The sequence below is a fragment of the Eretmochelys imbricata genome, chromosome 11 (assembly GCF_965152235.1).
Source record: "Eretmochelys imbricata isolate rEreImb1 chromosome 11, rEreImb1.hap1, whole genome shotgun sequence".
Classification (NCBI taxonomy): Eukaryota; Metazoa; Chordata; order Testudines; family Cheloniidae; genus Eretmochelys; species Eretmochelys imbricata.
In genome coordinates, this window is record NC_135582.1 from 176,977 (window position 1) to 203,463 (window position 26,487).

The 26,487-nt window shown below is 46.8% G+C and overlaps 1 protein-coding gene across 1 annotated transcript in view; it reads right to left on the reverse strand.

The window, feature by feature from the left end:
* The window catches only part of LOC144272335 (unconventional myosin-X-like), a 229,841-nt gene that overhangs the window by 171,889 nt on the left and 31,465 nt on the right, over positions 1–26,487 (reverse strand). Inside the window, exons 6-8 of the mRNA XM_077830334.1 lie at positions 21,075–21,199; positions 19,335–19,348; positions 10,934–11,018 (exon numbers count right to left, since the gene is read on the reverse strand). Of these exons, the coding sequence (XP_077686460.1) occupies positions 10,934–11,018; positions 19,335–19,348; positions 21,075–21,199 (224 nt within the window). The remainder of the gene's footprint in view (positions 1–10,933; positions 11,019–19,334; positions 19,349–21,074; positions 21,200–26,487) is intronic.

Here is a 26,487-nt window from a genome sequence, read left to right on the forward strand (position 1 = left end):
CTGGGACTGGTAAGTATCGCTTGCTGAGGAAGTATCCGAGCGTGTGTTTGCTGGGAGGGCAGTGTGAGAGCCTGAGTGAGTGTCTGATTGGCTGCTAGGCTGCAGGGGGCGGGCAGTAGGGTGTCTGTTTGCGTCAGGGAAGCCTGGCTGTTTAAAAATAGCCAGAGCTTCGCGAACCAGCTGAGCGGCAGCGACAGCAGAGCAGCTCACAGCAGGAGTTTGCCTGGGAGTTCGCCTGGAGTGAGCCCAGTGTTGCTTACGTCTTGCAAACTGCTCTGAGGAAGCTCATAGTAGGAAGGTGATATGGAAGGGGGGGGTTCAGCTGTTGTGACCTGCACTGGATGTGCCATGTTTGTCTTTCTTCCACAGGACAGAAGCGACTTTGTCTGTACAAAGTGCAAGCTGGTCTCCATATTGGAAGAGAAGATTGAAGGTCTGGAGCAACAGATAACGACCCTGCGTTGCATACGAGAAACTGAGGATTTTCTGGACAAAACTCAGGATAGGCTTCTAGGGGCACAAAGCTCTAAAGATATAGAACAGGTTGCACAGAGGAGCCAAGAGGCCAGTGAAGAAGCTTGGCAACATGTGACCTCCAGAAGAGGTAAGCGGAATGTCCGGGTTCCAGTAACACAGACACAGGTAACTAACCGCTTCATGTTCTCTCCGCAGGTACCGTTGCGGAGAGTGGACCAGATGATATGTCTGGGGCAAGAAAGCAGAAGGAGACCCCGCTGGTTGGAAGGCATGAGATGCGATGTCCTGAGGTTGGGGGTTCCACGACCACCACTCCCAAGAGGAGAAGGCGGGTGGTGGTGGTCGGGGACTCTCTCCTCCGGGGGACTGAGTCATCTATCTGCCGCCCTGACCGGGAAAACCGAGAAGTCTGCTGCTTGCCGGGGGCTAAGATTCGCGATGTGACGGAGAGACTGCCGAGACTCATCAAGCCCTCGGATCGCTACCCCTTCCTGCTTCTCCACGTGGGCACCAATGATACTGCCAAGAATGACCTTGAGCGGATCACTGCGGACTACGTGGCTCTGGGAAGAAGGATAAAGGAGTTTGAGGCGCAAGTGGTGTTCTCGTCCATCCTCCCCGTGGAAGGAAAAGGCCTAGGTAGGGACCGTCGAATCGTGGAAGTCAATGAATGGCTACGCAGGTGGTGTCGGAGAGAAGGCTTTGGATTCTTTGACCATGGGATGGTGTTCCATGAAGGAGGAGTGCTGGGCAGAGACGGGCTCCATCTTACGAAGAGAGGGAAGAGCATCTTTGCCAGCAGGCTGGCTAACCTAGTGAGGAGGGCTTTAAACTAGGTTCACCGGGGGAAGGAGACCAAAGCCCTGAGGTAAGTGGGAAAGAGGGATACCGGGAGGAAGCACAGGCAGAAATGTCTGTGAGGGGAGGGCTCCTGCCTCATACTGAGAATGAGGGGCGATCAGCAGGTTATCTCAAGTGCTTATATACGAATGCACAAAGCCTTGGAAACAAGCAGGGAGAACTGGAGGTCCTGGTGATGTCAAGAAACTATGATGTGATTGGAATCACAGAGACTTGGTGGGATAACTCACATGACTGGAGTACTGTCATGGATGGTTATAAACTGTTCAGGAAGGACAGGCAGGGCAGAAAAGGTGGGGGAGTAGCACTGTATGTAAGGGAGCAGTATGACTGCTCAGAGCTCCGGTACGAAACTGTAGAAAAACCTGAGTGTCTCCGGATTAAGTTTAGAAGTGTGTGCAACAAGAGTGATGTAGTGGTGGGAGTCTGCTATAGACCACCGGACCAGGGGGATGAGGTAGATGAGGCTTTCTTCCGGCAGCTCACGGAAGCTACTAGATCGCATGCCCTGATTCTCATGGGTGACTTTAATTTTCCTGATATCTGCTGGGAAAGCAATACTGCGGTGCATAGACAATCCAGGAAGTTTTTGGAAAGCGTAGGGGACAATTTCCTGGTGCAAGTGCTAGAGGAGCCAACTAGGGGGGGCGCTTTTCTTGACCTGCTGCTCACAAACCGGGTAGAATTAGTGGGGGAAGCAAAAGTGGATGGGAATCTGGGAGGCAGTGACCATGAGTTGGTTGAGTTCAGGATCCTGACACAGGGAAGAAAGGTAAGCAGCAGGATACGGACCCTGGACTTCAGGAAAGCAGACTTCGACTCCCTCAGGGAACGGATGGCCAGGATCCCCTGGGGGACTAACTTGAAGGGGAAAGGAGTCCAGGAGAGCTGGCTGTATTTCAAGGAATCCCTGTTGAGGTTACAGGGACAAACCATCCCAATGAGTCGAAAGAATAGTAAATATGGCAGGCGACCAGCTTGGCTTAACGGTGAAATCCTAGCGGATCTTAAACATAAAAAAGAAGCTTACAAGAAGTGGAAGGTTGGACATATGACCAGGGAAAAGTATAAAAATATTGCTCGGGCATGTAGGAATGAAATCAGGAGGGCCAAATCTCACCTGGAGCTGCAGCTAGCGAGAGATGTCAAGAGTAACAAGAAGGGTTTCTTCAGGTATGTTGGCAACAAGAAGAAAGCCAAGGAAAGTGTGGGCCCCTTACTGAATGAGGGAGGCAACCTAGTGACAGAGGATGTGGAAAAAGCTAATGTACTCAATGCTTTTTTTGCCTCTGTTTTCACTAACAAGGTCAGCTCCCAGACTGCTACGCTGGGCATCACAAAATGGGGAAGAGATGGCCAGCCCTCTGTGGAGATAGAGGTGGTTAGGGACTATTTAGAAAAGCTGGACGTGCACAAGTCCATGGGGCCGGACGAGTTGCATCCGAGAGTGCTGAAGGAATTGGCGGCTGTGATTGCAGAGCCATTGGCCATTATCTTTGAAAACTCGTGGCGAACTGGGGAAGTCCCGGATGACTGGAAAAAGGCTAATGTAGTGCCAATCTTTAAAAAAGGGAAGAAGGAGGATCCTGGGAACTACAGGCCAGTCAGCCTCACCTCAGTCCCTGGAAAAATCATGGAGCAGGTCCTCAAAGAATCAATCTTGAAGTACTTGCATGAGAGGAAAGTGATCAGGAACAGCCAGCATGGATTCACCAAGGGAAGGTCATGCCTGACTAATCTAATCGCCTTTTATCATGAGATTACTGGTTCTGTGGATGAAGGGAAAGCAGTGGATGTATTGTTTCTTGACTTTAGCAAAGCTTTTGACACGGTCTCCCACAGTATTCTTGTCAGCAAGTTAAGGAAGTATGGGCTGGATGAATGCACTATAAGGTGGGTAGAAAGCTGGCTAGATTGTCGGGCTCAACGGGTAGTGATCAATGGCTCCATGTCTAGTTGGCAGCCGGTGTCAAGTGGAGTGCCCCAGGGGTCGGTCCTGGGGCCGGTTTTGTTCAATATCTTCATAAATGATCTGGAGGATGGTGTGGATTGCACTCTCAGCAAATTTGCGGACGATACTAAACTGGGAGGAGTGGTAGATACGATGGAGGGGAGGGATAGGATACAGAAGGACCTAGACAAATTGGAGGATTGGGCCAAAAGAAATCTGATGAGGTTCAATAAGGATAAGTGCAGGGTCCTGCACTTAGGACGGAAGAATCCAATGCACCGCTACAGACTAGGGACCGAATGGCTAGGCAGCAGTTCTGCGGAAAAGGACCTAGGGGTGACAGTGGACGAGAAGCTGGATATGAGTCAGCAGTGTGCCCTTGTTGCCAAGAAGGCCAATGGCATTTTGGGATGTATAAGTAGGGGCATAGCGAGCAGATCGAGGGACGTGATCGTCCCCCTCTATTCGACATTGGTGAGGCCTCATCTGGAGTACTGTGTCCAGTTTTGGGCCCCACACTACAAGAAGGATGTGGATAAATTGGAGAGAGTCCAGCGAAGGGCAACAAAAATTATTAGGGGTCTAGAACACATGACTTATGAGGAGAGGCTGAGGGAGCTGGGATTGTTTAGCCTGCAGAAGAGAAGAATGAGGGGGGATTTGATAGCTGCTTTCAACTACCAGAAAGGGGGTTCCAAAGAGGATGGCTCTAGACTGTTCTCAATGGTAGCAGATGACAGAACGAGGAGTAATGGCCTCAAGTTGCAGTGGGGGAGGTTTAGATTGGATATTAGGAAAAACTTTTTCACTAAGAGGGTGGTGAAACACTGGAATGCGTTGCCTAGGGAGGTGGTGGAATCTCCTTCCCTGGAAGTTTTTAAGGTCAGGCTTGACAAAGCCCTGGCTGGGATGATTTAACTGGGAATTGGTCCTGCTTCGAGCAGGGGGTTGGACTAGATGACCTTCAGGGGTCCCTTCCAACCCTGATATTCTATGATTCTATGATTCTCAATGTAGAAGGCTAACGCCCTTCTGACATCCAGAGACTGCAACCTGCATTCCTCCTCCAACTTATGAGGTTTAGGAAAGACAGGTAAGAATATGTCCTGAGTAATATGAAACTGCGAAACAACCTTGAGTAGGAAGGCCAGATGCTGTTGCAGTTGGACCTTGTCATTGTAAAACACTGTGTAGGGCAGCTCCGAGGTAAATGCCTTAATCTGGGAGACCCTACGGGCAGATGTTATTGCCATTAAGAAACCACCAGGAGAGAAGCAGGAAGCCAGAGGCTCAAAGGGGATTCCCGGGAGCCATGACAGCACAAGATTTAGGTCCCATGGAGGAATGGGGTCCCTGACAAGAGGGTAGAGGTGCTCTGGGCCCTTGAGGAACCTGGCAGTCATGTCTTGGGTGAAAACCAACCTACCCTCGAGCAGAGGATGGAAGGCCAAAATAGCAGCCAAGTGGACCTTAACAGATGAAAGAGACAGACCCTGGAGCTTAAGATGCAGGAAGTAATCCAGGATTAAGTGCAGCAAGGTCCTCTCGTGTCGAATGCCTTTATCCGAAGTCCAGCATGTAAACCGTTTCCATTTGGCCAGATAAGTTGTTCTGGTAGAGGGCTTTCTGCTGCCCAGCAGGACCTGCTGGACACCGGCAGAGCATAGCCACTCATACACATTCAACCATGTAGCAGCCAGGCCATCAGGTGCAGCACCGTCAGGTTTAGATGCAACATGCTGCCATGGTTCTGAGAAAACAGGTCCAGATGGAGCGGTAGCTGTAACGGGGCAGGCACCGAGAGGTCCAGCAACGTGCCGAACCAGCGCTGGCGTGGCCAAGCCAGAACTAGGAGGATTACTTTCGCTCTGTCCTGCTTGATCTTCACAAGGGCTCTGGATTAATGGCACTGAAAGGAAGGTGTACCTCAGAGCCCCCAACCGCGGGAGCAGGAAAGTGTCCGACGGGGAGCCTGTCAGCCCCCCAGCTCAAACAGAAAGCGTGACATTTTCTGTTGTGCCCAGGTGCAAAGTAATCCGCCTGGGGAGCCCCTCACCTTTGAAAAATGATGTTGAGTACTTCCGGATGGAGCAACCACTCGTGGCGAGACAAGAACGTCCTGCTGAGGCGATCTGCCAATATGTTCCTGGCCCCAGGGCGGAGAGCATCCACAAGATGCATGGCTGAACACAGAAGTTCCAGAACCTGAGGGCTTCTTGGCAAAGGGCTGCGGACCGGGCTCCACCTTGGTTGTTGATATAGAACATAACGGCGGCATTGTCCATCAGGACTTGAACCACCCTGTCTTTTATATGAAGCAGGAAAGCTTGACAGGCCAGACGTACTGCTTTGAGCTCCCTGACATGTGTGTGTAAGGAACGATCATGACTTGACCAACGACCTTATGTCCCAAGGTCACCCAGATGGGCTCCCCACCCCACATCCGAAGCATTGGAGACGAGAGTGGCCGACGGGTATGGGGCCGCGAAGGGGACTCACCCCAATACCAATGCAGGGTCCAACCACCAAGCGAGTGACAACAGTATGTGGTCCAGAACCTTGACTACCCGGTCTATGTTGTGTCTGTTGGGGACGTAAACTGATGCCAGCCATGCCTGTAGGGGCCTGAGATAGAGTCATGCGTGCCAGACCACGTAAATGCAGGCCATCATGTGGCCCAACACCCTCAAACACATGTGAGCAGTGGTGAGACGGTGGGCTTGCATCTGAGAGATTAGGTCTGACATAACATAGAATCAGGCTTCCGGGAGGAAGGCCCTGGCCTGAACAGAGTCAAGGACCACTCCTATGAGCTCTGTGTGTTGCACCGGAACAAACGTCAATTTTTTTCTCATTAATCAATAGACCTGGTTTGCTCCACATGTCGCGATCTAGATCAAGGTGCCACCACTCCTGATGCCGAGACCAGCCCTTGATCAGCCAGTCGAGGTATGAGTAAATTTGAATGCCCCAACACCTCAGGTAAGTGGCCACTGGCACCATGCACTTCGTAAACTTTCTCGGGGTTGACAAGAGACCAAAGGGCAGCACCATGAATTAGAAATGGCGCTGGCCCAACATGAAACGGAGGAACTGTCTGTGTTCTGGGAAAATGGAAATATGGATATATGTGTCCTTCAAGTCGAGGGCAGCGTGCCAGTCTCCCAGATCCAGGGAGGGGATGAGGGAGGCAAGGGAGACCGTGTGAAACTTCAACTTCTTGAGATGCTTGCCAAGGTGACGCAGGTCAAGGATGGGTCTTAGGTCCCTTTTGCTTGTGTTGAGCAGCCAAAGGTCTGATGTCACTCATGACCATGCCGACTGGAAGGGGCATAAGCGGTTGTGGAAAGAACAGAAGGATGGATCCAGGTACTTGACTGAGGCGCTGCCCCGGTTCACACCTTCAAAATGCCTGTCTCTGGCCCCCAGGGTGTTTCGAAGGGCCGGGTTAAGCCAGCAAGCGAGAGGACAAAGGGTGGCATCACTTAAACCCTTTGTCTTTGTCCTTTGACCTGTAGGATCCCTGCCGTGAAGACTCCCAGGACTGAGGTGGAGGAGGAGGCTGGAACTGCTTTCTGACCTGCTGTGGAGTGTGGAGGCCTAGCGAACGCAGGATGGCCCAGGAATCTTTAAGGACATGCAGCCTTGTGTCAGTGAGCTCAGAGAAGAGCCCTGCACCTTCAAACGGGAGATCTTGGACTGTGGTCTGCATCTCTTGGTATAACCCCAAAGACCATAGCCAAAAGCTGCATCCATGGCCACCGCCAAGGCAACCACCCTGGCAGCCGAGTCTGTAGCATCCCAGGCCATCTGGAGGCGCCCTTCACCACCGCTTTGCCCTCCTCCAGGATCATGGCAAACTCGAGGACTAGGTCCTGTGGAAGGGCCTCCGTGAACTTGATAAGTAAGTCGCATAAGTTAAAATTGTACCTGCCCAACAGGGCTTGTTGGTTGGATACCTGGAATTATAGGCTGGCCGTCGAATAAATCTTTCTGCCAAAGAGGTCTTGTCATTTGGAGCCTTTATTTTTTGGTGTGCCACTCACCTGTCCCTGCCTGTCCCTCTCGTTATCTGCAGACACAACCAGCGACCCCGCTGGTGGGTACATATAGACACATTCAAATCCCTTTGTGAGGACAAAGCACTTCTTTTCTGCACTTTTGGACATGGGTAGAATCGAAGATGGGGTCTCCCACAGCATTTTAGCAATCTGTGGACAGGTAATGCAGTGCGGGCCAGGATGGAGGAAGATATGACATTGAACAAGTCGTCTGATTGCTCCTCTAACTCCTTAATTTTGAGGTTCAAGTTGGTAGCCACCCTTTTAAGGAGCACCAGGTGCTCCTTAAAGTCGTCAAGGGACTACCAATAGACCAGGAGGGCCCGGCCACTGCTTCGTCCAGTGACAAAGATGACGAGGGCACCACCAGGGGAGGGAAGGGTTCCCCCTCCCTTTCTGGAGATGGCACCTTGGGTGTTTGCACCTGTTGAGTTGTCCCCGCGGTGGATTCCACACTGTGTTCCGAGTCCGGTGCCGGTGGTTTGTCCGAGGCAGCCACAGAGGAGAGGTGGGAGTATGGAGCTGGCATCACTGGTACCCCCGCAAGGGTTCCAACACGGCCATTGAGCAGGCCACTGTCCCTGCTGCCATGCTACCAACACCATGCTGGTCTCGCAGCTGATGGGATTCATACCCCACCTTGGCAGTGGGCTGAACCCCAGCTCCGACTCTGAACAGTCCCCTTCTGGTGACTACGGTGGGGCTGTGAGGCCTGCATATGCCAACTAACTCTCGCCAGAGACCAATGTCCAGAGGGTGGGGATTGCCGCCTGTCCCTTGAGCAGTACCGAGGCAGCGGAGATTGGTGTCACAATGGCGAGAAGTCAGGTGCTGGGGGGTACCGGCGCCTAGGAGGCCGCCTGGATAATAGAGATGTGTGCCAAGGTGATCTTAGGCAAGAGGCTGGCCGGTACTGGGACCGCAGGGACTGGTGCCTTGATTCTGCCGATCTGTGCCTTGTGGAAGGAGAGCACGGCACTGGGGACCTGGGCCTTCTAGCCATCAACTGGCGTTGTGGGACCGGTGTCCTAAGCCACGGGGACATAGAGGAACACCTGCAATCCGGGGGCCAGTAGTGCTCCCCTGCCCTTTGGGGAGGTCCCATGACTGGCTTGCCCTTGGGCTGCAGGGCCTTAGCCACTTCTGGCGCCTAGCATGGCGTTTGCCATACCAGTAGGCCCACCAGGTCTTTGGCCACTTGGGCATCTTGGACGATGAAGGTCCCTATAGAAGCTGGGATCCCCTACCGCTCCCAGGAGTCAGATCCTTGGCTGGGCTTGGGGGTCCGACCTTAACAGTACTCCCTTGTAGCCCCAGGGCGGGCACATGGCCTGAAATAGGTACTTTGCCCAGAGCCCCCTTCCGCCTCTTGGACGATGCTGAGGAGTCCTTTTTCTTTGGACACTTCTTGGGCACCGGGAAGCGGGAACAGTGCAAGGAGGATCCCAGTGCTGGCGGGGTGCTCCACACCAATGCCAAAGTGCTAGAAGCAGAATCCAGTCGGGAAGGCTCTGACGCTAGGGGCAGCACCCCTCAGGAGCTCTCTCAATCAGATGTCCCTCTCCTTTTGAGTTCTGGGATGAAAGCTTTTGCAAATCCTGCACTTATCTTTTATATGGAATTCCCCCAAGCACTTCAAGCTGCTGTGAGGGTCACTGACAGGCATTGGCCTGTTGCATGAGGAACATGGCTTAAAGCCAGTTGCGACTCTAACCACTAAACTAAGAACTAAAATTTACTTAAAATGCTAACTAAGTACCTACAAACTAAATAGAAAGGGAATAACAACGGGCTGTTAAGAACCGCTAACGCTCTTGCTTTGCAAGGCAAGGCATTCTGACCAACCCTCATGAGTGGTAAGAAGGAACTGAGGGGGCCTACGGACACATGAGCGTGGCACTTAAGGGGGCGACCCTATGGATACCACTAAGGCAAAAATCTCCAATGACTGTGCACGCACACACGTAGAATGAAATCAACATGAGCAAGCACTCGAAGAAGAGGTCAACACCAGATGAGAGGAGGGTCAGCAAGGGGAGGGGAGGGGAGGGGAGAGGGGTAAGTGAGGTCAGCTACAGCAAGTACATGGAGAGTTCTAATAACCAAGGAGGTACATTGTAAACTGGATCCTGAAATGAATGGGCAGTGTGTGAAGATGTGTATGGACAGCTAAGGAGGCCTGCAGTGGTCTCCATAGAGAATACATTCCTGAGATAAATTCAGTAAACACAAAAATCCTCATTATTTAAAGAGGACATTTCTTAGGGATTTTAGATCCAGAATATGACTACCCTTAAAAAGGGAACTGCAAAAGATTAAAAGAATTAAAGAAGCTGCTAGCAATGTCCTGTCAGTAAGAGGGACATTTGGTCCATAACAATGCACCCCAAAGAAAACATTGCACTGAGCACACAATTCCCCTCCCACCTGCCGCCACAGAAGAACAAAGCACACATAACAGATGTTGTTAGTCATGTCACTTAATGCATGACTGGAAGGCGCTCAGACACTACAGTTTTGAGGAAAATATATGAAGAAGAATAGACCCAAACTGAACTGAATCCTTCTGGCATCCTTGTCCCTCTACATTATCTCTTCTGCTCTTCTGGCTTCAATTACGATCTCTGCTGTGCTGATGAATCCATGGTATCTCCCCACTCACTCCAGCCTCATCTCTCTTATTGTATCTCTAATATCCCACTCCCAGGGCAAAATTAACATTGTGAAAACTGAACTCACCTTTCTCCACAAAACTGCCTCTTGTTCACCCTTCTCTATCATTGTTAACAATCTCACCCAGATTCACCATCACTGTGTCATTTTCAGCTCCTTTCTACCCCAGCTATACAGCTGCCAAATCCTGTTGCTTTTCCTATATGACGTCTCCAAATTCCATCCTTTCCCTCCCCATGACTAGAGCTAAAATCTTTATCCAGGCTCTGGTTGTCACTTGCCTCCACTGCTACAATCTCTTCCTCTCTGGTCTCTCCAAATCTCACCTCTCCGTCTGCGAAAAATTCTGCCTTGAAAAATCTCTGCTGCCTGTTACTCCCTCTCTTTAAATCCATCCACTGGATCCCTCCTGCCTTCTGTATCAAGTTTAAGGCTCCTCATCCTCCCCTTCAAAGGCCTAAATAATTTAGCTTAGCTCGGTGCACTTTGCTATGCAAAGACATCTCTCTCCCACTTCCTCTTATGCCTGGAACTCCCTTTCCATTCTAGTGCAACAGATATCCACCCTCTCCTCTCTCCCATTTCTCCTTTTTGAGAAGGCTAGCAGTGTTTATCAACCACCCAAAGTGCTGTTATTTATTTTGGAAAACCTGCCACCCCGCTCCTACTTACTGCTCCTGTTTACACAAGGGTCACATTAGCTCTCTTTTGCCACAACGTTGCACTGGAAGCTCATATTCAATGTCCATTATGACCCCTAACCCTTTTCAGAGTAGTTGTTTTCGAGGATACAGCACCCCATTTTGCAGGTGTGGCCTGCACTCTTAATTTCTAGATGTTCAACCTTGTGTTCGGCTGTATTAAAATTTATTTTGTTTGCATGGGGCCAGCTTACCAAGAGATCAATTACCTTTCTGCTCCCCACTGACACCAGCTAGCAATGCATAAAAGATGTGGTAATTCCGCTCTCCCAGGTTCTGGTGCACAACTCGATTCTGAAATGAACATAAGAGGACAGCTGGTAGCAAGTGAAATCCATGTTAGACTCAGAATTCATGGTAGTGAAGAACATTGAGAGGGCAAGGCCCTCAAGGAATCTCTAAGGCCAATGCAGGCAAAGCAGTAACTGGGACCTTGAGGGTCTTACCACACAAATTAATCTCACATCAAAATATGCTCTTGTTGCTACTGCGCATGTGCAAATTTCTCTGAACTATTAAACAAGAGCAAGGTGTGTCCAGGAACTGAAGTCTCAAGTGAGGTCCTTGCCCTTAGCCGTTACCTCAACTGAGTGTTTCACCTTCCTAACATAATGACAGGTTTCAGAGTAGCAGCTGGGTTAGTCTGTATTCGCAAAAAGAAAAGGAGGACTTGTGGCACCTTCGAGACTAACAAATTTATTTGAGCATAAGCTTTCATGAGCTACATCGAATGCATCCGATGAAGTGAGCTGTAGCTCACAAAAGCTTATGCTCAAACAAATTTGTTAGTCTTCAAGGTGCCACAAGTCCTCCTGTTCTTTTTACCTTCCTAAGTACACTTATTCAGAACAGAGGTTCTGCAATAATGTGTGAGATTAGAGCTCTGGTTGATGGGAGCAAAGTGCCCAGGAAGTCCCTCTCATCCAGATCCCAGGCTCTTTTGTCCATATCATGGAACCCAGCCTTTATTTGGACAATCACTGAATGACATACGGGTGGGGGTGTACAAAAAGGAGGGCAAATTTACAGGAGGGCACATTTTGACATATAGGGAGACCTCAGCAAAATGTATATAGTCGGAGGTGCCATTTAGGGAGGGCAGGGGAGCATCTCCTCCCCCCACACCCCCGAGTTTCATACCACAAAGGAGCGCAAACAGGAAAATGAACCACTTCTCCGTGCTCTCGCCGGAGGAGCCAGAAGCCCTTAGCTGTGGTCTGAGAAGTTGCTGCAGAGCTGTCCCTGAGAACCTTGACAAGCAGCTCCCCCCACCCTGGCTCAGGTTTCCCTGGCTGTCAGCTCTGTGGCAGGGACCAGGAGAGCTGACACTCCCTCTCCCCCCGCCAGCCCCCGCAGCCCCAGGATCAGAGGGGCACTCAAAGCAATTCATATGGGTAAAAAGAAAAGGAGGACTTGTGGCACCTTAGAGACTAACCAATTTATTTGAGCATGAGCTTTCGTGAGCTACAGCTCACTTCATCGGATGCATACTGTGGAAACTGCAGAAGACATTATATACACAGAGACCATGAAACAATACCTCCTCCCACCCCACTCCCACAGCAGGAGAGTGGGGTGGGAGGATGTATTGTTTCATGGTCTCTGTGTATATAATGTCTTCTGCAGTTTCCACAGTATGCATCCGATGAAGTGAGCTGTAGCTCACGAAAGCTCATGCTCAAATAAATTGGTTAGTCTCTAAGGTGCCACAAGTATTCCTTTTCTTTTTGCGAATACAGACTAACACGGCTGTTACTCTGAAACCTGTCATATGGGTAAATAGCTCCTTGTTATCCAGCTGATAGAATGAGAGCCAGGACAGAGCACTTTCTGGATAGCCTTGGCCCAGAGAAGGGACCTAATGTGGGCTGATCTCCTTAAGTCTCTCCACAAAGCTGACCAATTTTATTTTCAGTGTAACAGTCAGTGCTGCCCTTATACAAGTCAGCTGCGCCTGATGAAAATCAGAGGAAGTTACTGTACATACCTCTACTTCTCAATCAGCAAATAACAATGTCTTCTTTCTTGAATTAGCCTACGTACCCCTGGGACATTTTTTTTAAACAATTCCTGGAGGGCTCTTAATCCTACCAGGTTGTTACAGCCTTGGAACAGGTCTCTTTACTAACTTCCTTAATATATGAGTATGCCCTTGAAGCAACAAGGGCAAATTTTCTTAATATTATTTAAGACATATAGGATTATATATTATATTTTCATTAAGAAATGGTTAAGAATCATCCAGTTTGGCTACTGCAGATACTGACTCAGGAAATCTATATCACATTATAGAATTGAACAGTTTCCAGAGACTAAAACAGGCTTTTAGATCAGTCATTTGTAAATGCAAGTTCAATTTTTAAATTCATTTTTAAGTTTTAATCTTTACATCTTTAGTACCTTGAACTGAAGTGTGTTTTCATTTGTTTATCAAATGCATTGTATAAACAGATTACAATGTTTAAGACTTTATTTATAATTACTGAGTAACTTAATAGGACAAGAAAACACATTGCTATTGAGAAAAGGTGATAATATTTTTATCTACTGAAAATACACCTTCAGGTGTCTTAGCGCTGATAGGAAACCCATGTTGGCCTATCTATTGTAATATTTTCTTTTCAATTATCACTTTAAATGCTTTTCATCTTTCCTTTTTTGAAGCTAGTGCCAAAACAAATTTGTTCTCTAATTTATTAGTTATTCCACGTTTTAGAATGATTGAGGGGAGACAACTGCTTTAGACTTCATCGCTTTTGAATGAGAAATCAAATATACAAATTAAGAGTGCACGTTTTCTTGCTTATAATTTTCTAGACGGTAATATAAATGGAAATAAAAGAATATGTGGATGTTTCAGGGTGATTGCTCAATATCATTGTCCTTACAGCTTCACACCAAATACTCTGCATGAATTTTATTTACCGGTTAAAGTTATTAGTTCTTGTATTAAGGTTCCAAAACTGATATAGGAAAGTAAATGCAAAGTAATGCACATTGGAAAACATTATCCCACTATGCATACAAAATGATAGGCTCTAAATTAGCTGTTACCACTCAAGAAAAAGATCTTGGAGTTATCGTGGATAGTTCTCTAAAAACATCCGCTCAATGTGCGGCGGCAATCAAAAAGGCTAAAAGAATGTTAGGAACCATTAGGAAAGGGAGACAGATAAGACAGAAAGTATCATAATGCCTCTATATAAATCCATGGTAGCCCAGACCTTGAATACTGCATGCAGATATGGTCACCCCATCTCAAAAACAATATATTGTAGTTGGAAATGGTACAGGGAAGGGCAATAAAAATGATTAGGGGTATGGAACAGCTTCCGTATGAGGTAAGATTAAAAAGACTGGGACTTTTCACCTTGGAAAGGGATGACGAAGGGGGGATATGACAGAGGTCTGTACAATCTTGACTGATGTGGAGTAAGTGAATAAGGAAATGTTATTCACATAACACAAAAACTAGGGGTGACCCAATGAAATTAATAGGCAGAATGTTTAAAACAAAGGAAGTACTACTTCACACGCTGCACAGTCAACCTCTAGGGTTCAAAAAAGAACTGGATAAGTTCATGGAGGACAGGTCCATCAATGGCTCTTTAGCCAGAATGGTCAGAGATGCAATGCCATGCTCCAAGTTTCCCGAGCCTCTATTTGCCAGCAGCTGGGAGTGGACAACAGGGGATGAATCACTTGATGATAGCATGTTCTTTTCATCCCCTCAGAAGCACCCACTGGCCACTGTCAGAAGACAGGATACAGAGCTAGATGGACCATTGGTCTGACCCCGTATGGCCGTTCTTATGATACCTCAAGGTTTGGGATTGTGAATATCTTGCTGTATTATCTCTTTATTGTTCTAAACGTACATATCAAAACTTAATATATTGGCTTTAATTGTTGTTTGTATATATTGTCTTTCTTTGTATAGGAATTAGACACACTGCTTCTGTCAGCTAATTTCTAAGTTATTATCTGCAAAAAAAAAACAAAACCTAGAGAGTTTTCAGGTGCCTAAGTAGCCCCTGGAATCACAGTTAAACTTGCCCTGCTACCAAAATCTGAAATTGTGGTCCTAAATATAGCCCCAAGATTTCACCACTGGTTCTAAAAAGGGCACATTTTGATAGTTAATGGAAGCCTATCAAGAGTTGCCCACCCTTTGGTTTCCACCTCTGCCCAAGGAGGGCTCTTATTGAGGACTATGGGGTACAAATATAGCCCTTAATCCTAGAAAATCTTCACTACAGGAGTTTTTAATCCCCCAGACAGTACCATCGAACTGGACTTCCTGTATGAATGAAAACTGATGACATGACAAATAACTGACAAGATGTGGCCCTTGAGTAATTATCACTTGACTTAGGAAAATGTACTGTAGTGTGGCTAACAAACAAAACTCACTACCAGTTCCCAATTTTAGAAAATGATCTATCGTACACTAGAAAGGCACTGAGTACATTACAGGGAAAGATCAAAATATTTAACATACTGTTTCTAAAATGTGTGTTTCATTTTGCATGCTGATCTCCTTCAGTTCTTTTAAAGGTCCTGTCTGATAGGCACCTAACTTGGACTTCACGGAGTACATCCCAGACACCACTAAATAGCCAGATTTGGGGGAAAAGTGATTCAAAATATTTCCATGCACAATGCATTCAGAAATATTAATTTTTAAAAATAGCATAGTGACTTTGAGCTGTACAGTCGTCTTCCTTACCTTGCTGGTTTGATCATCTCACAGCTCCCTTTGAATCCATTTGCAGGTTCCCCATCTCCTGTTGTATCAGATTTAAACAACGTCTTCTCCTTCAAGGTCTAAATCTGCCCCTCTGCTTATCTATCCTTGCTGAGCTCCATGTGATACCCTGCCCCCTCCACTCCTGCCCATCAGTTTGTCAATCTTTTAAACATTTTCCTCCATGCCTTCTTTCATGTATTCCCCCAACATCCCTAAACTCATCTGAAAGGACCCTCCCCTGTTTTTAAATCTTCCCTAAAATCCAATGTAGGCAGCATAGCAGAAGTGAACTTTGTTGATTTGAACAGACATTCATTTTGTTGTTCCTTTCTCCTGATCTCAGTATACCTGTCAGCTCCCTGGGGTACAGACTGTCCATTACAGTGTGTATGGAAAGTACCAAACCATATTATGGGCATTACCACAAACAATAAATTGAAACTCATTTATATTGGACATTACTTATGATAAAGTTTACCTGACTAACTTATTATGAAAGAGTAGTAGTGATTTAGTCAGGGATCGGTCCTGCTTTGAGCAGGGGGTTGGAGTAGATGACCTCCTGAGGTCCCTTCCGACCCTGATATTCTATGATTCTATGTCAGTTCAAATTGGGTTCTATTTTGCATTTACAATGGAGGTTCAAACTCCTTTTTGTTGTTTTTTAAAGACAAAACAGTGTATCCACCCCAAATTTTGAGAATATGATCTCCGAGGAAACTTGAATTTTCTGAGGATTTAAAAAAAAAAAATCTGTTAATTAGTTAAGTACTAATCAGTTAAAAATTGGTTTTAAAGGAAAAAAACTCATGAAAACAAGTATCTCTAAAGAATCTCAGGGTTTTTCAGGTACCATTAATTTGAAAACTACAGACTGTATAAAATCACAAACGTACCTAGTAAGAATATCAGGGTCTCGTTAGAATTATATTATTTGTTAATTAACAAAAGAAATTAGTATCATTCATCATATCAAGCTTTCTGTGCTGCATTTAGCCAATGGAGAAAATGTTGTAACGTCCATTCTCTAGTGCAGTACGCAGATGCCTTGTTGAACAGTTTAGGAAAAGAATACAACGTGCCTTTTGCCATAGCCCACCTGTAACATCCCCTACAGCTGAAGCAGAGCATTAATAGGGAGCACAAAGAACATGTTTTGCAAGTCAGTGTCATTCATGTTGCACTGAAAAAGATTTTCAACAAAGGAATGGCTACTTTGATGAATACAAGGATTTCTGTGAGATCAGTTTTCCCCAAATATGAGCACGTGCCTAAGAACATAAGTACAGCCATACGGTGTCAGACCAATGGTCTATCTAGCCCAGTATCCTGTCTTCTGGCACTGGCCAAAGCTTCAGAGGGAAAGAACAGAACAGGCAATCATCAGGTGATGCATCCCCTGTTGCCCATTCCCAGCTTCTGGCAAACAGAGGCTACGGATGCCCAGAGCATAGTGTTGCATCTCTGACCATCCGGACTAATAGCCATTGATGGACCTATCCTCCATGAACTTATCTAGTTCTTTTTTGAACTCTGTTCTAGTTTTGGCCTTCACAACATCCTCTGGCAAGGAGTTCCACAGATTGACTGTGCGTTGTGTGAAGAAATACTTCTTTTTGTTTGATTTAAACCTGCTGCCTCTTAATTTAATCGGGTGACCCCTGGTTCTTGTGTTAGGTGAAGGTGTAAATAACATTTCCGTCGTCACTTTCTCCACACCAGTCAACATTTTATAAACCATTCTCATATCCCCTCTAAGTCATCTCTTTTCCAAGCTGAAAAGTCCTAGTCTTGTTCATCTATCCTCATGTAAAAGCTGTTCCATATCCCTAATAATTTTGTTGCTCTTCTCTGTACCTTTTCCAATTCTAATATGTCTTTTTTGAGATGGGGCGAACAGAACTGCATACACTATTTAAGCTGTGGGCTTACCATGAATTTGTATAGAGGCATTTTGATATTTATTGTCTTATTAGTTATCCCTTCCCTACTGGATCCTACACTGTTAGCTTTTTGGACCGCTGCTACACATTTTGCAGATGTTTTCAGAGAACTAGACACAATGACTCTAAGATCTCTTTCTTGAGTGGTAACAGCTGTAGCTCACGAAAGCTCATGCTCAAATAAATTGGTTAGTCTCTAAGGTGCCACAAGTACTCCTTTTCTTTTAGCTAATTTAGACTCCATCATTGTATATGTATAGTTGAAATTATGTTTTCCAGAGTGCATTATTTTGCATTTATCAACAAGGAATTTCATCTGCCATTTTGTTGCTCAGTCACTCAGTTTTGTAAGAGCCCTTTGTAACTCTTTGCAGTCAGCTTTGGACTTAACTATCTTGAGTAATTTTGTATCATCTGTAAATTTTGCCACCACACTGTTTATCCCTTTTTCCAGATCAGTTATGACTACGTTGTACAGCACTGGTCCCAGTACAGACCCCTGGGTGACACCACTATTTTCCTCTCTCCATTCTGAAAACTGACCATTTATTCTTACTCTTTGTTTCCTATCTTTTAACCACTTACTGATTCATGAGAGGACCTTCCCTCTTATCTCATGACAGCTTACTTTGCTTAAGAGCCTTTGATGAGGGACCTTGTCAAAGGCTTTCTGAACCTCTAAGTACACTATATCCAATGGATCACCCTTGTCCACGTTTGATGACTCCCCCCCAAAAATAATTGAAATTGATTGGTAAGGCCTGATTTCCCTTTACAAAACTGTGGAGAAAGGAGGAGAAGGGGTCAGGGTTCTTTGGGATAGCAGTGAGGGTGGAATTTGTGGAAGTAGGTACTGAAAAGCTAGCATTCATGTTGGGGCAAAGTTTAAAGTTGTGGTGCATTGTAGATCCGTATTAAGGCCATGCTAGTGATGAGTTGGGTCTCTCCCAGGACTGGGGACTAGAGGACATGTGCTGTTGGTTGCCTTACCTTTTAATTTCCTTGCCGTTGGGATTGTGTGTTAGGCAGGTTACATATAAACCATCCTTAACTGACACACAGCATAATGTTTTAGTGTAATAAATAATGCAACAGCACAAATGCGTTCCATGTACTTTCCTAACTTCAAAGGGTACTTAAACAAGGACCATTGGCAACTGAATCTCCCTGGCTAAGTACATCCATCAAAATGTGCCCTTTGAAAAGCTAGTAGTGACTATATTAGTCGAAACATGCCTTCCTTACTCTGGGATGAAAAACAAGGAGCAAAAAGGTAGGAGAGGGTCTTGCCATACCTACCAAAATAGGCAGCCATAGATCACTCGGCCAGATGGTGGACAAGTTTTGACATGGCACCATTTCGGAGAACCTACTGGTAGAATCTGCACACACTCTGAGAAGGAATGAGCCTCATATCAGCAGCAGCTGCTCCTGGTCTAACTACAGTAAAGTGCCTAATCCACATGCCCTCCAAAATACAGTCACTGCAGAGTACAGATTATTTAGGAAGAGGGTAAAAGCCCTTTAAGGAAATGGCACTGAAGGATCCAGAGCCCCTAAATGCCATGGCCTGACCTCACATCCCCCAGGCTGCAAAGGTTAGTCAGGCAACAAGGGAAGAGTTTGAAAAGCCCTTTCTCTGAAGCAGAGCATTAAAACAAAGCTCTCCATGAACAAACATCCTTCCTCCTATGTCACTGGTACGCATTTGGAATGACCGGAGAGAGAACATCGTCAACAATATCCTGGAGAGGTGATGCCTTCACTGCAGTGACTGGACACAGAGGTAGTACTGTCCAACCGAGAAGGGGCAGCCCTGCTTGGACACTGCCTCAGGGGAGAGAGAGGGAATGGAGGGGCTCACAAGACTGAGGGAGGGTGGGGAGACGCACCCCCAGAAACAAAAACTTTACTCACCTTCTCCAATAAATCTGAGCATCAGGTTAAGGGGGAAACAACATTCAAGTGACCTCCCAATCTGATTTTCTGGTGACTGCCAAAGAATTTCCGAGCCCCATGGGAATTAATCCAGTGCCGCTGTAGTGCAGACACTTACTACAGTATTGGATGGGGTTCTTCTGTCACCTCTCCAAAAGGTGTTAGCTTGGTCAACTGAAGAACTCTTCCATACATAGTCTTGTCTACACTGGGGCTTATGTCAACAACTATGTCCCCCAGGGAATTTTTCACACCCCTGCACAACATTGCTAGGTCAGCCTAGGTTTTATATGTAGACCAGGCCCCAGGCTATAGGAAAGAGGCACTGAATGGCCATGAGCATTACTTTCAGAACAAGAGATTTAAGAGAGAGAGTGGAAGAGAGGTCAGGCCCAGCACAGGGTCTGTGGCAGGCCAGAGTACACCAGGAGAGGCAGAGGTCAAGCCCAGGGTATCCAGTGAGGTCACAGAAGCTAGAGATTCATAGTTTTTAAGGCCAGAAGTGACGCATTACAATAATCTAGCCTGACCTCCTACATAACACAGACCACAAAACGTCCCAAGTGATTTCTGCCCCAACTTCTATTTGAGATGGAGGAGCCTTTACCTGCAGAAAGTGGGACAGGAGAGAAGAGCAGAGGAGAGGCTGAGCTGTCACTCTGTCCAAATCGTTTCTTTTCTTTTTTTAAATCAGCACCAGCAACTGCATTGGTCCAGGGAGAATTACTTTCAATGGTCCTAAGCACCTGCTGCTCCCCTGGAAGTTAGTGGGATTTGCAGTGCTCAGCATCTTTGAAAATCAAGTCACTTATTCAGGTCTCTTACCTTTAGGCATCCAAGGTTGGCCTTGGGCAAGACACTCAAGCCAAAATTTTCCCCACGATAAGTCACTAACTTGGCTGCCACCTGACTCTGTGGTCCAGATTCTCCAGTCTGTCAGGGCCCCTTTGTGCCATGTAAGCTGCACAAAGTGCTTTAAAGCAGCCAGAGATGGCCTGTGGAGCACTCACCACATAAAATAACTCTCTGCTGATGTCCAGCTGCCTTCTACCCCAGCTGCCTCCCGCCCCCCAATCCCAGTGTGATGGGAAAGGGGTGGGGACGTGTCAAAGCCATTCCAGCAGTGGGGACTGCGCAAAAGCAGACCTTGACTCTGCTCAATCCTCCCCCGACATATCTTACGGTTGCCCTTGTGCACTGGCACTGGGCAGCTCTTATATCAGAGAGCTGCAACGGGCTCTCTACAGCTGCCATTGTTCCTTATGTCTGAGTGCAGCTTGGACATGCTGGATACTGTCTTCTTAACTCCCAGCCAGGGCTTGGCTGTTGACTGCAGCTCCCAAGAGAACATACACAAAAGGGAACAATCCTCTCTTGTTTTCCAAGGGAGCAGCATGAACTAAATGGTATAACAGGCCTGCTCTACTACAAACTTCTATGGATTAAAGTATTCGTGATATTTTGTGACAGGAATCTAAACTTTGTTCCCATCTCATGCATAGATATTAAGGAATCTATAGATGCAGGGAAGGGTAAAGTAGTGCAAACTCCTCAGGGCTCACAGAGTAGACATGGCCTTACCTGTTCTAAGTAAGATACAAAAGAAGTCACGCCATTGCAGGGAAATTTGCCCACCCATTTTCGCCTTCCACAGCTCCTCCCCTCTTGGATGTGTGTGTTGGAGCAGGAAGGGGCAGAGACAGCAAGAGGAAAGGATACAATCGGTGACTCGCCCTCCCTGGATATGTCCATGATGGGAGAAGTGCAGCTGGATGAACTTGCCAAAGCGGCTGGAGTTGTTGTTATAAACCGTCTTGGCATTTCCGAAGGCCTCCAGGATCGGGCTGGGGAAGGAAGACAATCATGGACCTGAACAGCAGCACCAACACCAGCGTGACTCAGGCAGGGTTTGCTTTGCACCAGGTACATTCTGCCATCTCAGTATTACATTCACCATAACACAGACTAGAGAAAACTGCAGGTATAAGCAGCTAGGCAGAGCTGGAGGGGAAAGGCTAGCAGTGTTGGCAAGAGGCAGCTATAACACACTACTAGATAGGCGTTAAACAATGGGATTGGGATTAGTTAAATCAGACCCAGGTTCATGTGGGCAATCAGCACTAGCACTGTTTGGGCCCATCTCACATCCAAAACAAGTCACCCTCCTAGCTATGCCTTTATTGCTGTTGGAGGCTAGAGAAGCCAGGACAATAATTTGTTAAGAGGATGCACAATACAACACTATGCAGTAGAGGTAAACTGGGCTCTTGTTGCCCAAGATTTTCAGAAAAGTCACCAAAGTTTGGGGCAAACCCCTGTCTTAAGAAAACTGCCCTGGGATCTTTAATGTCCATTCAGCATGGACAAGCCTCAATTGTTAAGGTTTCAGGATGAAGATCCACACCCACGAACCTGCAGGGACTTTGGTAGCCCAGGGGTGGACAAACTATGGGCCGCGGGCCACATCCGGCCCATTGGACCTTTTAATCTGGCCCTCGAACTCCCAGCGGGAAGTGGGGTTGGGCGCTTTCCCCGCTCCAGTGCTCCAGCCAGGGAATGGGGTCGGGGGCTTGCGTTGCTCCGCTCCACATGTGCAGCAGGTCCGCACAGCTCCCGGAAACAGGACGAGCCAGGAGGCTCCACACGCTGCCCCTGCCCCAAGCACCTGCTCTGCAGCTCCCATTGGCCGGGAACCGCGGCCAATGGAAGCTGCGGAGGCGGTGCCTGTGGACAGGGCAGTGCGCAGAGCAGCATGGCCCTGCCTCCGGAGGGGGGACGGGCCACTGTTTCCGGGAGCTGCTTCAGGTAAGCACCACCCTGGATCCTGCACCCCTGAGGGGCCCCCCTCCCACACCTCAACCTCCTGCCCCATCCCTTATCACCCTCCAAACCCTTTGATCCTAGCCCAGTGCACCCTCCTGCACCCCAAACCCCTCATCCCCAGCCCCACCTCAGAGTCTGCACCCCCAGCCAGAGCCTCACCCCCCACGTGCCCCAAACCCCTGCCCCAGCTGAAAGCCCCCTCCCACCCTCCAAACCCCTCCATCCCAACCCGGAGCACCTTCCTGTACCCCAAACCCCTCATCCCCAGCCCTACCCCAGAGTCTGCACCCCTATCCAGAGCCCTTATACCTCCCGTGTGCCCCATTTCCCTGCCCCAGCTGGCCCTCCATACAACTTCCATACTGAGATGTGGCCCTCAGGCCAAGAAATTTGCCCACCCCTGATCTAGTGAGACTAGTCCCAACCCTTGTTCTCACACTACCTTTGTCTGCAACCTTGGGCAAGCCACTTCTTTGCCACATCTTCCCCATCTGAAAATGGGACAACATAACTACAATGGGAAATAGGCTTGAATAGAGACTGGGAGTGGCTAAGTCATTATGCACGGTAACCTAAGTTAATTGTATCCAATTTGCAAATGAATGCCTATTCAACAGTTTCTCGCTGGAGTCTGGATTTGAAGTTTTTTGAAGACTTTGATTCTTGCTCAGCAGAACGATTTCAATTACACTTCAAGGGCGAAAAGCCAGTTTCATTCGAACAGGCAAAATGGGACCACGATTAGAAATATTCTATTTAAAAGTTTAACCCAGTGGCTCTCAACCAGGGGTACGTGTACCCTAGGGGAATGCAGAGGTCTTTCAACAGGTACATCAACTCATCTAGATATTTGCCTAGTTTTACAACATGCTACATAAAAAGCACTAGTGAAGTCAGTACAAACTAAAATTTCATACAGACAATGATTTGTTTATACTGCTGAATACACTATACACTTAAATGTAAGCACAGTATTTATATTCCACAGTAAAAATGAAAAAGTAAGCAACTTTCAGTAATAGCATGCTGTGACACACTTGTATTTTTATGTCTGATTTTGTAAGCAAGTACTTTTTCAAATGCAGTGAAACTTGGGGGTACACAACACAAATCAGACTCCTCAAAGGGGCACAGAAGTCTAGAAAGGTTGAGAGCCAGTGGTTTAACCAATAGAAAGATTAAAAGTCCAGTGGGGAAAACAAAACACAAAGAAAAGTCAAGGCCACTTTGCAGGAATGCTCTCTAAAGGTTTATATTTATCACTAAAACGCATTGTGATTTTTAACAAAGAGGATTGCATTTTTTTGAATGTGTGGATGATGCCCATAGTCTCTTCTGTGCAGTTTCAGAGAGAAGCAGGTCCAGGATTACGAAAAGGTTAAAAAATAATTATGACCTACAATGTTATTTGAGATCAAATACTGCTGGAGTTTGCAGAAAATAGCAGGTTGTCTTGACTTTGGACAAGGTTAGCTATGTGAAGGGATTAGAGTAGCAGCCATGTTAGTCTGTGTCCGCAAAAAGAAAAGGAGTACTTGTGGCACTTTAGAGACTAACAAATTTATTTCAGCATAAGCTTCCGTGAGCTACAGCTCACTTCATTGGATGCATTCAGTGGAAAATACAGTGGGGAGATTTATATACACAGAGAACATGAAACAATGGGTGTTACCATACAGACTGTAAGAAGCGTGATCAGGAAAGGTGAGCTATTACCAGCAGGAGAGCTGGGGGGGGGGGGGGGGGGAGACACACGACACGGGACGACTTTTGTAGTGATAATCGAGGTGGGCCATTTCCAGCAGTTGACAAGAACAGTAGGGGGGGAAATAAACAAGGGGAAATAGATTTACTTTGTGTAATGAGAAAAGGAGGACTCGTGGCACCTTAGAGACTAACAAATTTATCTGAGCATAAGCTTTCGTGAGCTACAGCTCACTTCATAGGAATGCATCCGATGAAGTGAGCTGTAGCTCACGAAAGCTTATGCTCAAATAAATTGGTTAGTCTCCAAGGTGCCACGAGTCCTCCTTTTCTTTTTGCGGATACAGACTAACACGGTTGCTACTCTGAAACCTGTCTTTGTGTAATGACACATCCACTCCCCGTCTTTATTCAAGCCTAAGTTAATTGTATCCAGTTTACAAATTAATTCCAATTTAGCAGGAAAAGCTTTACAAAACCTCAAGCCCTACCTTTATACTTTATCCTTCAAAAAACAGGCTTTAAACAAAGGCAAAAATGAAATTATTTGTACTGCAATAGCACCCAGACAGCCCATGCAGGACCAAGTTCCTCTGCTGGGTGCTGCACAAACACACCAGGAACCGTGGCCCCTGCCCCAGGCAGCTTACTGTCTAAGTCCTGATCCTGCTAACACTTACACATGAGTAACTTTACATACAAGTAGTCCCACTGGTTCATCAACACCGCACATGCACAATATTACACACATACATGTTTGCAGGATCAGGGTCTAATCTGAAACAAAATGACCATGAGAAACAGAAGGGGAAGGGAGGACATGGGTGAGGATAATACGGTCACATGGTTACCACAGTTACATTGTGTAGGTTAACTACCACTTTGACAATTCCTGGTGGTTCTAAATAATCTGAATTTAAATAATAATAGTAATTAAATCAAATCAGCTCTCTCCAACTGCAGCAGCCCCAAGCACTCACTGAAGAGCTGATTTCTAGCAGGGTCCATGGCAGAAGTGGTTCTGGAGGAAGGATTTGAAGGAGCAGAGGGAGTGGCTCTACAGTTTAGCTCAGTGATGCATTCCATGCATAAGGGGCAGCATGGAAGAAGGTGCCGAGGCATTTCTGGGAGAGTGGACAAATAGGCATTTAAGGCTGCCATTATCAGTAAAGCAGAGAGAATGGGGGAGGCAACACAGTGCGAGACAAGTGCAGATATGTATGTGGAACAGAGTTGTGAAGGGCCCTAACGGTGTTTGCATTTGATGCAGTGGAGAATAGGAAGCCTGTGCAGGGCAGGAATTCAAAGGGGTGAGGGTGACAGAGTTACAGGCTAGAAGGATGATCTTAGATGCTTCATTTTGAAGGCACCAGAGATTGGTGACAGGCAGGCCTGAGCAGAGAAGACAGCAGTAGTAAAGACAGCAGATGAGAAGGGTCTGGAACCAGAGTTTTAGCTATATGGAGAGAAAGAAAAAATTGGATTTTGAAATGTTGCAAAGGAAGCAGCTGCAGAATTTAGACACAGGCTGGATGTAAGAGGTAAAAAGAGAGCAGTCAAAGATGACTCCCAGATTACAGACCTGAATGGCAGAGAGGACAGGGGGAGCGAGGACGGTTTCAGAGGAAAGATCAGGAGTTTAGCTTTGGCCATGTTAAATAGTGGACAGTGAGAAGTATCCAGGAGAAGATGTCAGAGAAACAAACAGAGATATGGGACTGGACTGAAGGAGACAGATCAGAAATGTAGAGGTAGATCTGTGACACACTGACTTAGAGATGAGAGCTGAAGCCATGGGAGCAGATGAGGTCACCCAGAGAGAAGGGTAAAGGGAGCAGAGAGGAGTAGGGCCAAGGACAGAGGACCGTGGGACCCCACGAACAGTGGGAGAGGGAAGGAAGAGGACCCACCGAAAGAGATGCTGAAGGTGCAGCCAGTGAAGTAGGAGGAGAACCAGGAGAGGACGGAGTCGCAAAAGCCAAGGGAGACAGAATGTCACGAAGGAGGGTATGATCAACAGTGTCAAAAGGAGCAGAGAGGTCGAGGAGGATGAGGATGGAGTAGAACCCCTAGGAAAATAAAATAAATATTAGAGAAAACATCAACAACCTGTTTTATGCACCTTTCAAAATCCTTCTAGTATTAACTTTCTTTCACAGAGGAAGGATATCAGTTCAACAAAGAAGCATCTTCACGTAAAAATCTCAAAACTTGATACACTATGCTGAAGTTTCAATCAACAAGTACAAATTGATTTAGTTGGGGATTGGTCCTGCTTTGCGCAGGGGGTTGGACAAGATGACCTCCTGAGGTACCTTCCAACCCTGATATTCTATGATTCTATGAAATCTGGATATTTTCATACATTTTCTCTGTCTTAGAAATCAAGTCTCCTGAAGATACCAAGCAAGCAAGACGGAAATGTGAGAGATACGTTAACATTTCTAAAGAAGCAGCTAAAATAAGGGGACACAACAAACAAGAACACCACTGAAACTAACCCAGTTGGGTTAAGGGAGTTTTCAGAGACTGGATTTCTGGGAAAAATACAAAGCATGAACTTCACAAAAAGCAAGTAAACAAGATTACGATAACATTACACCAC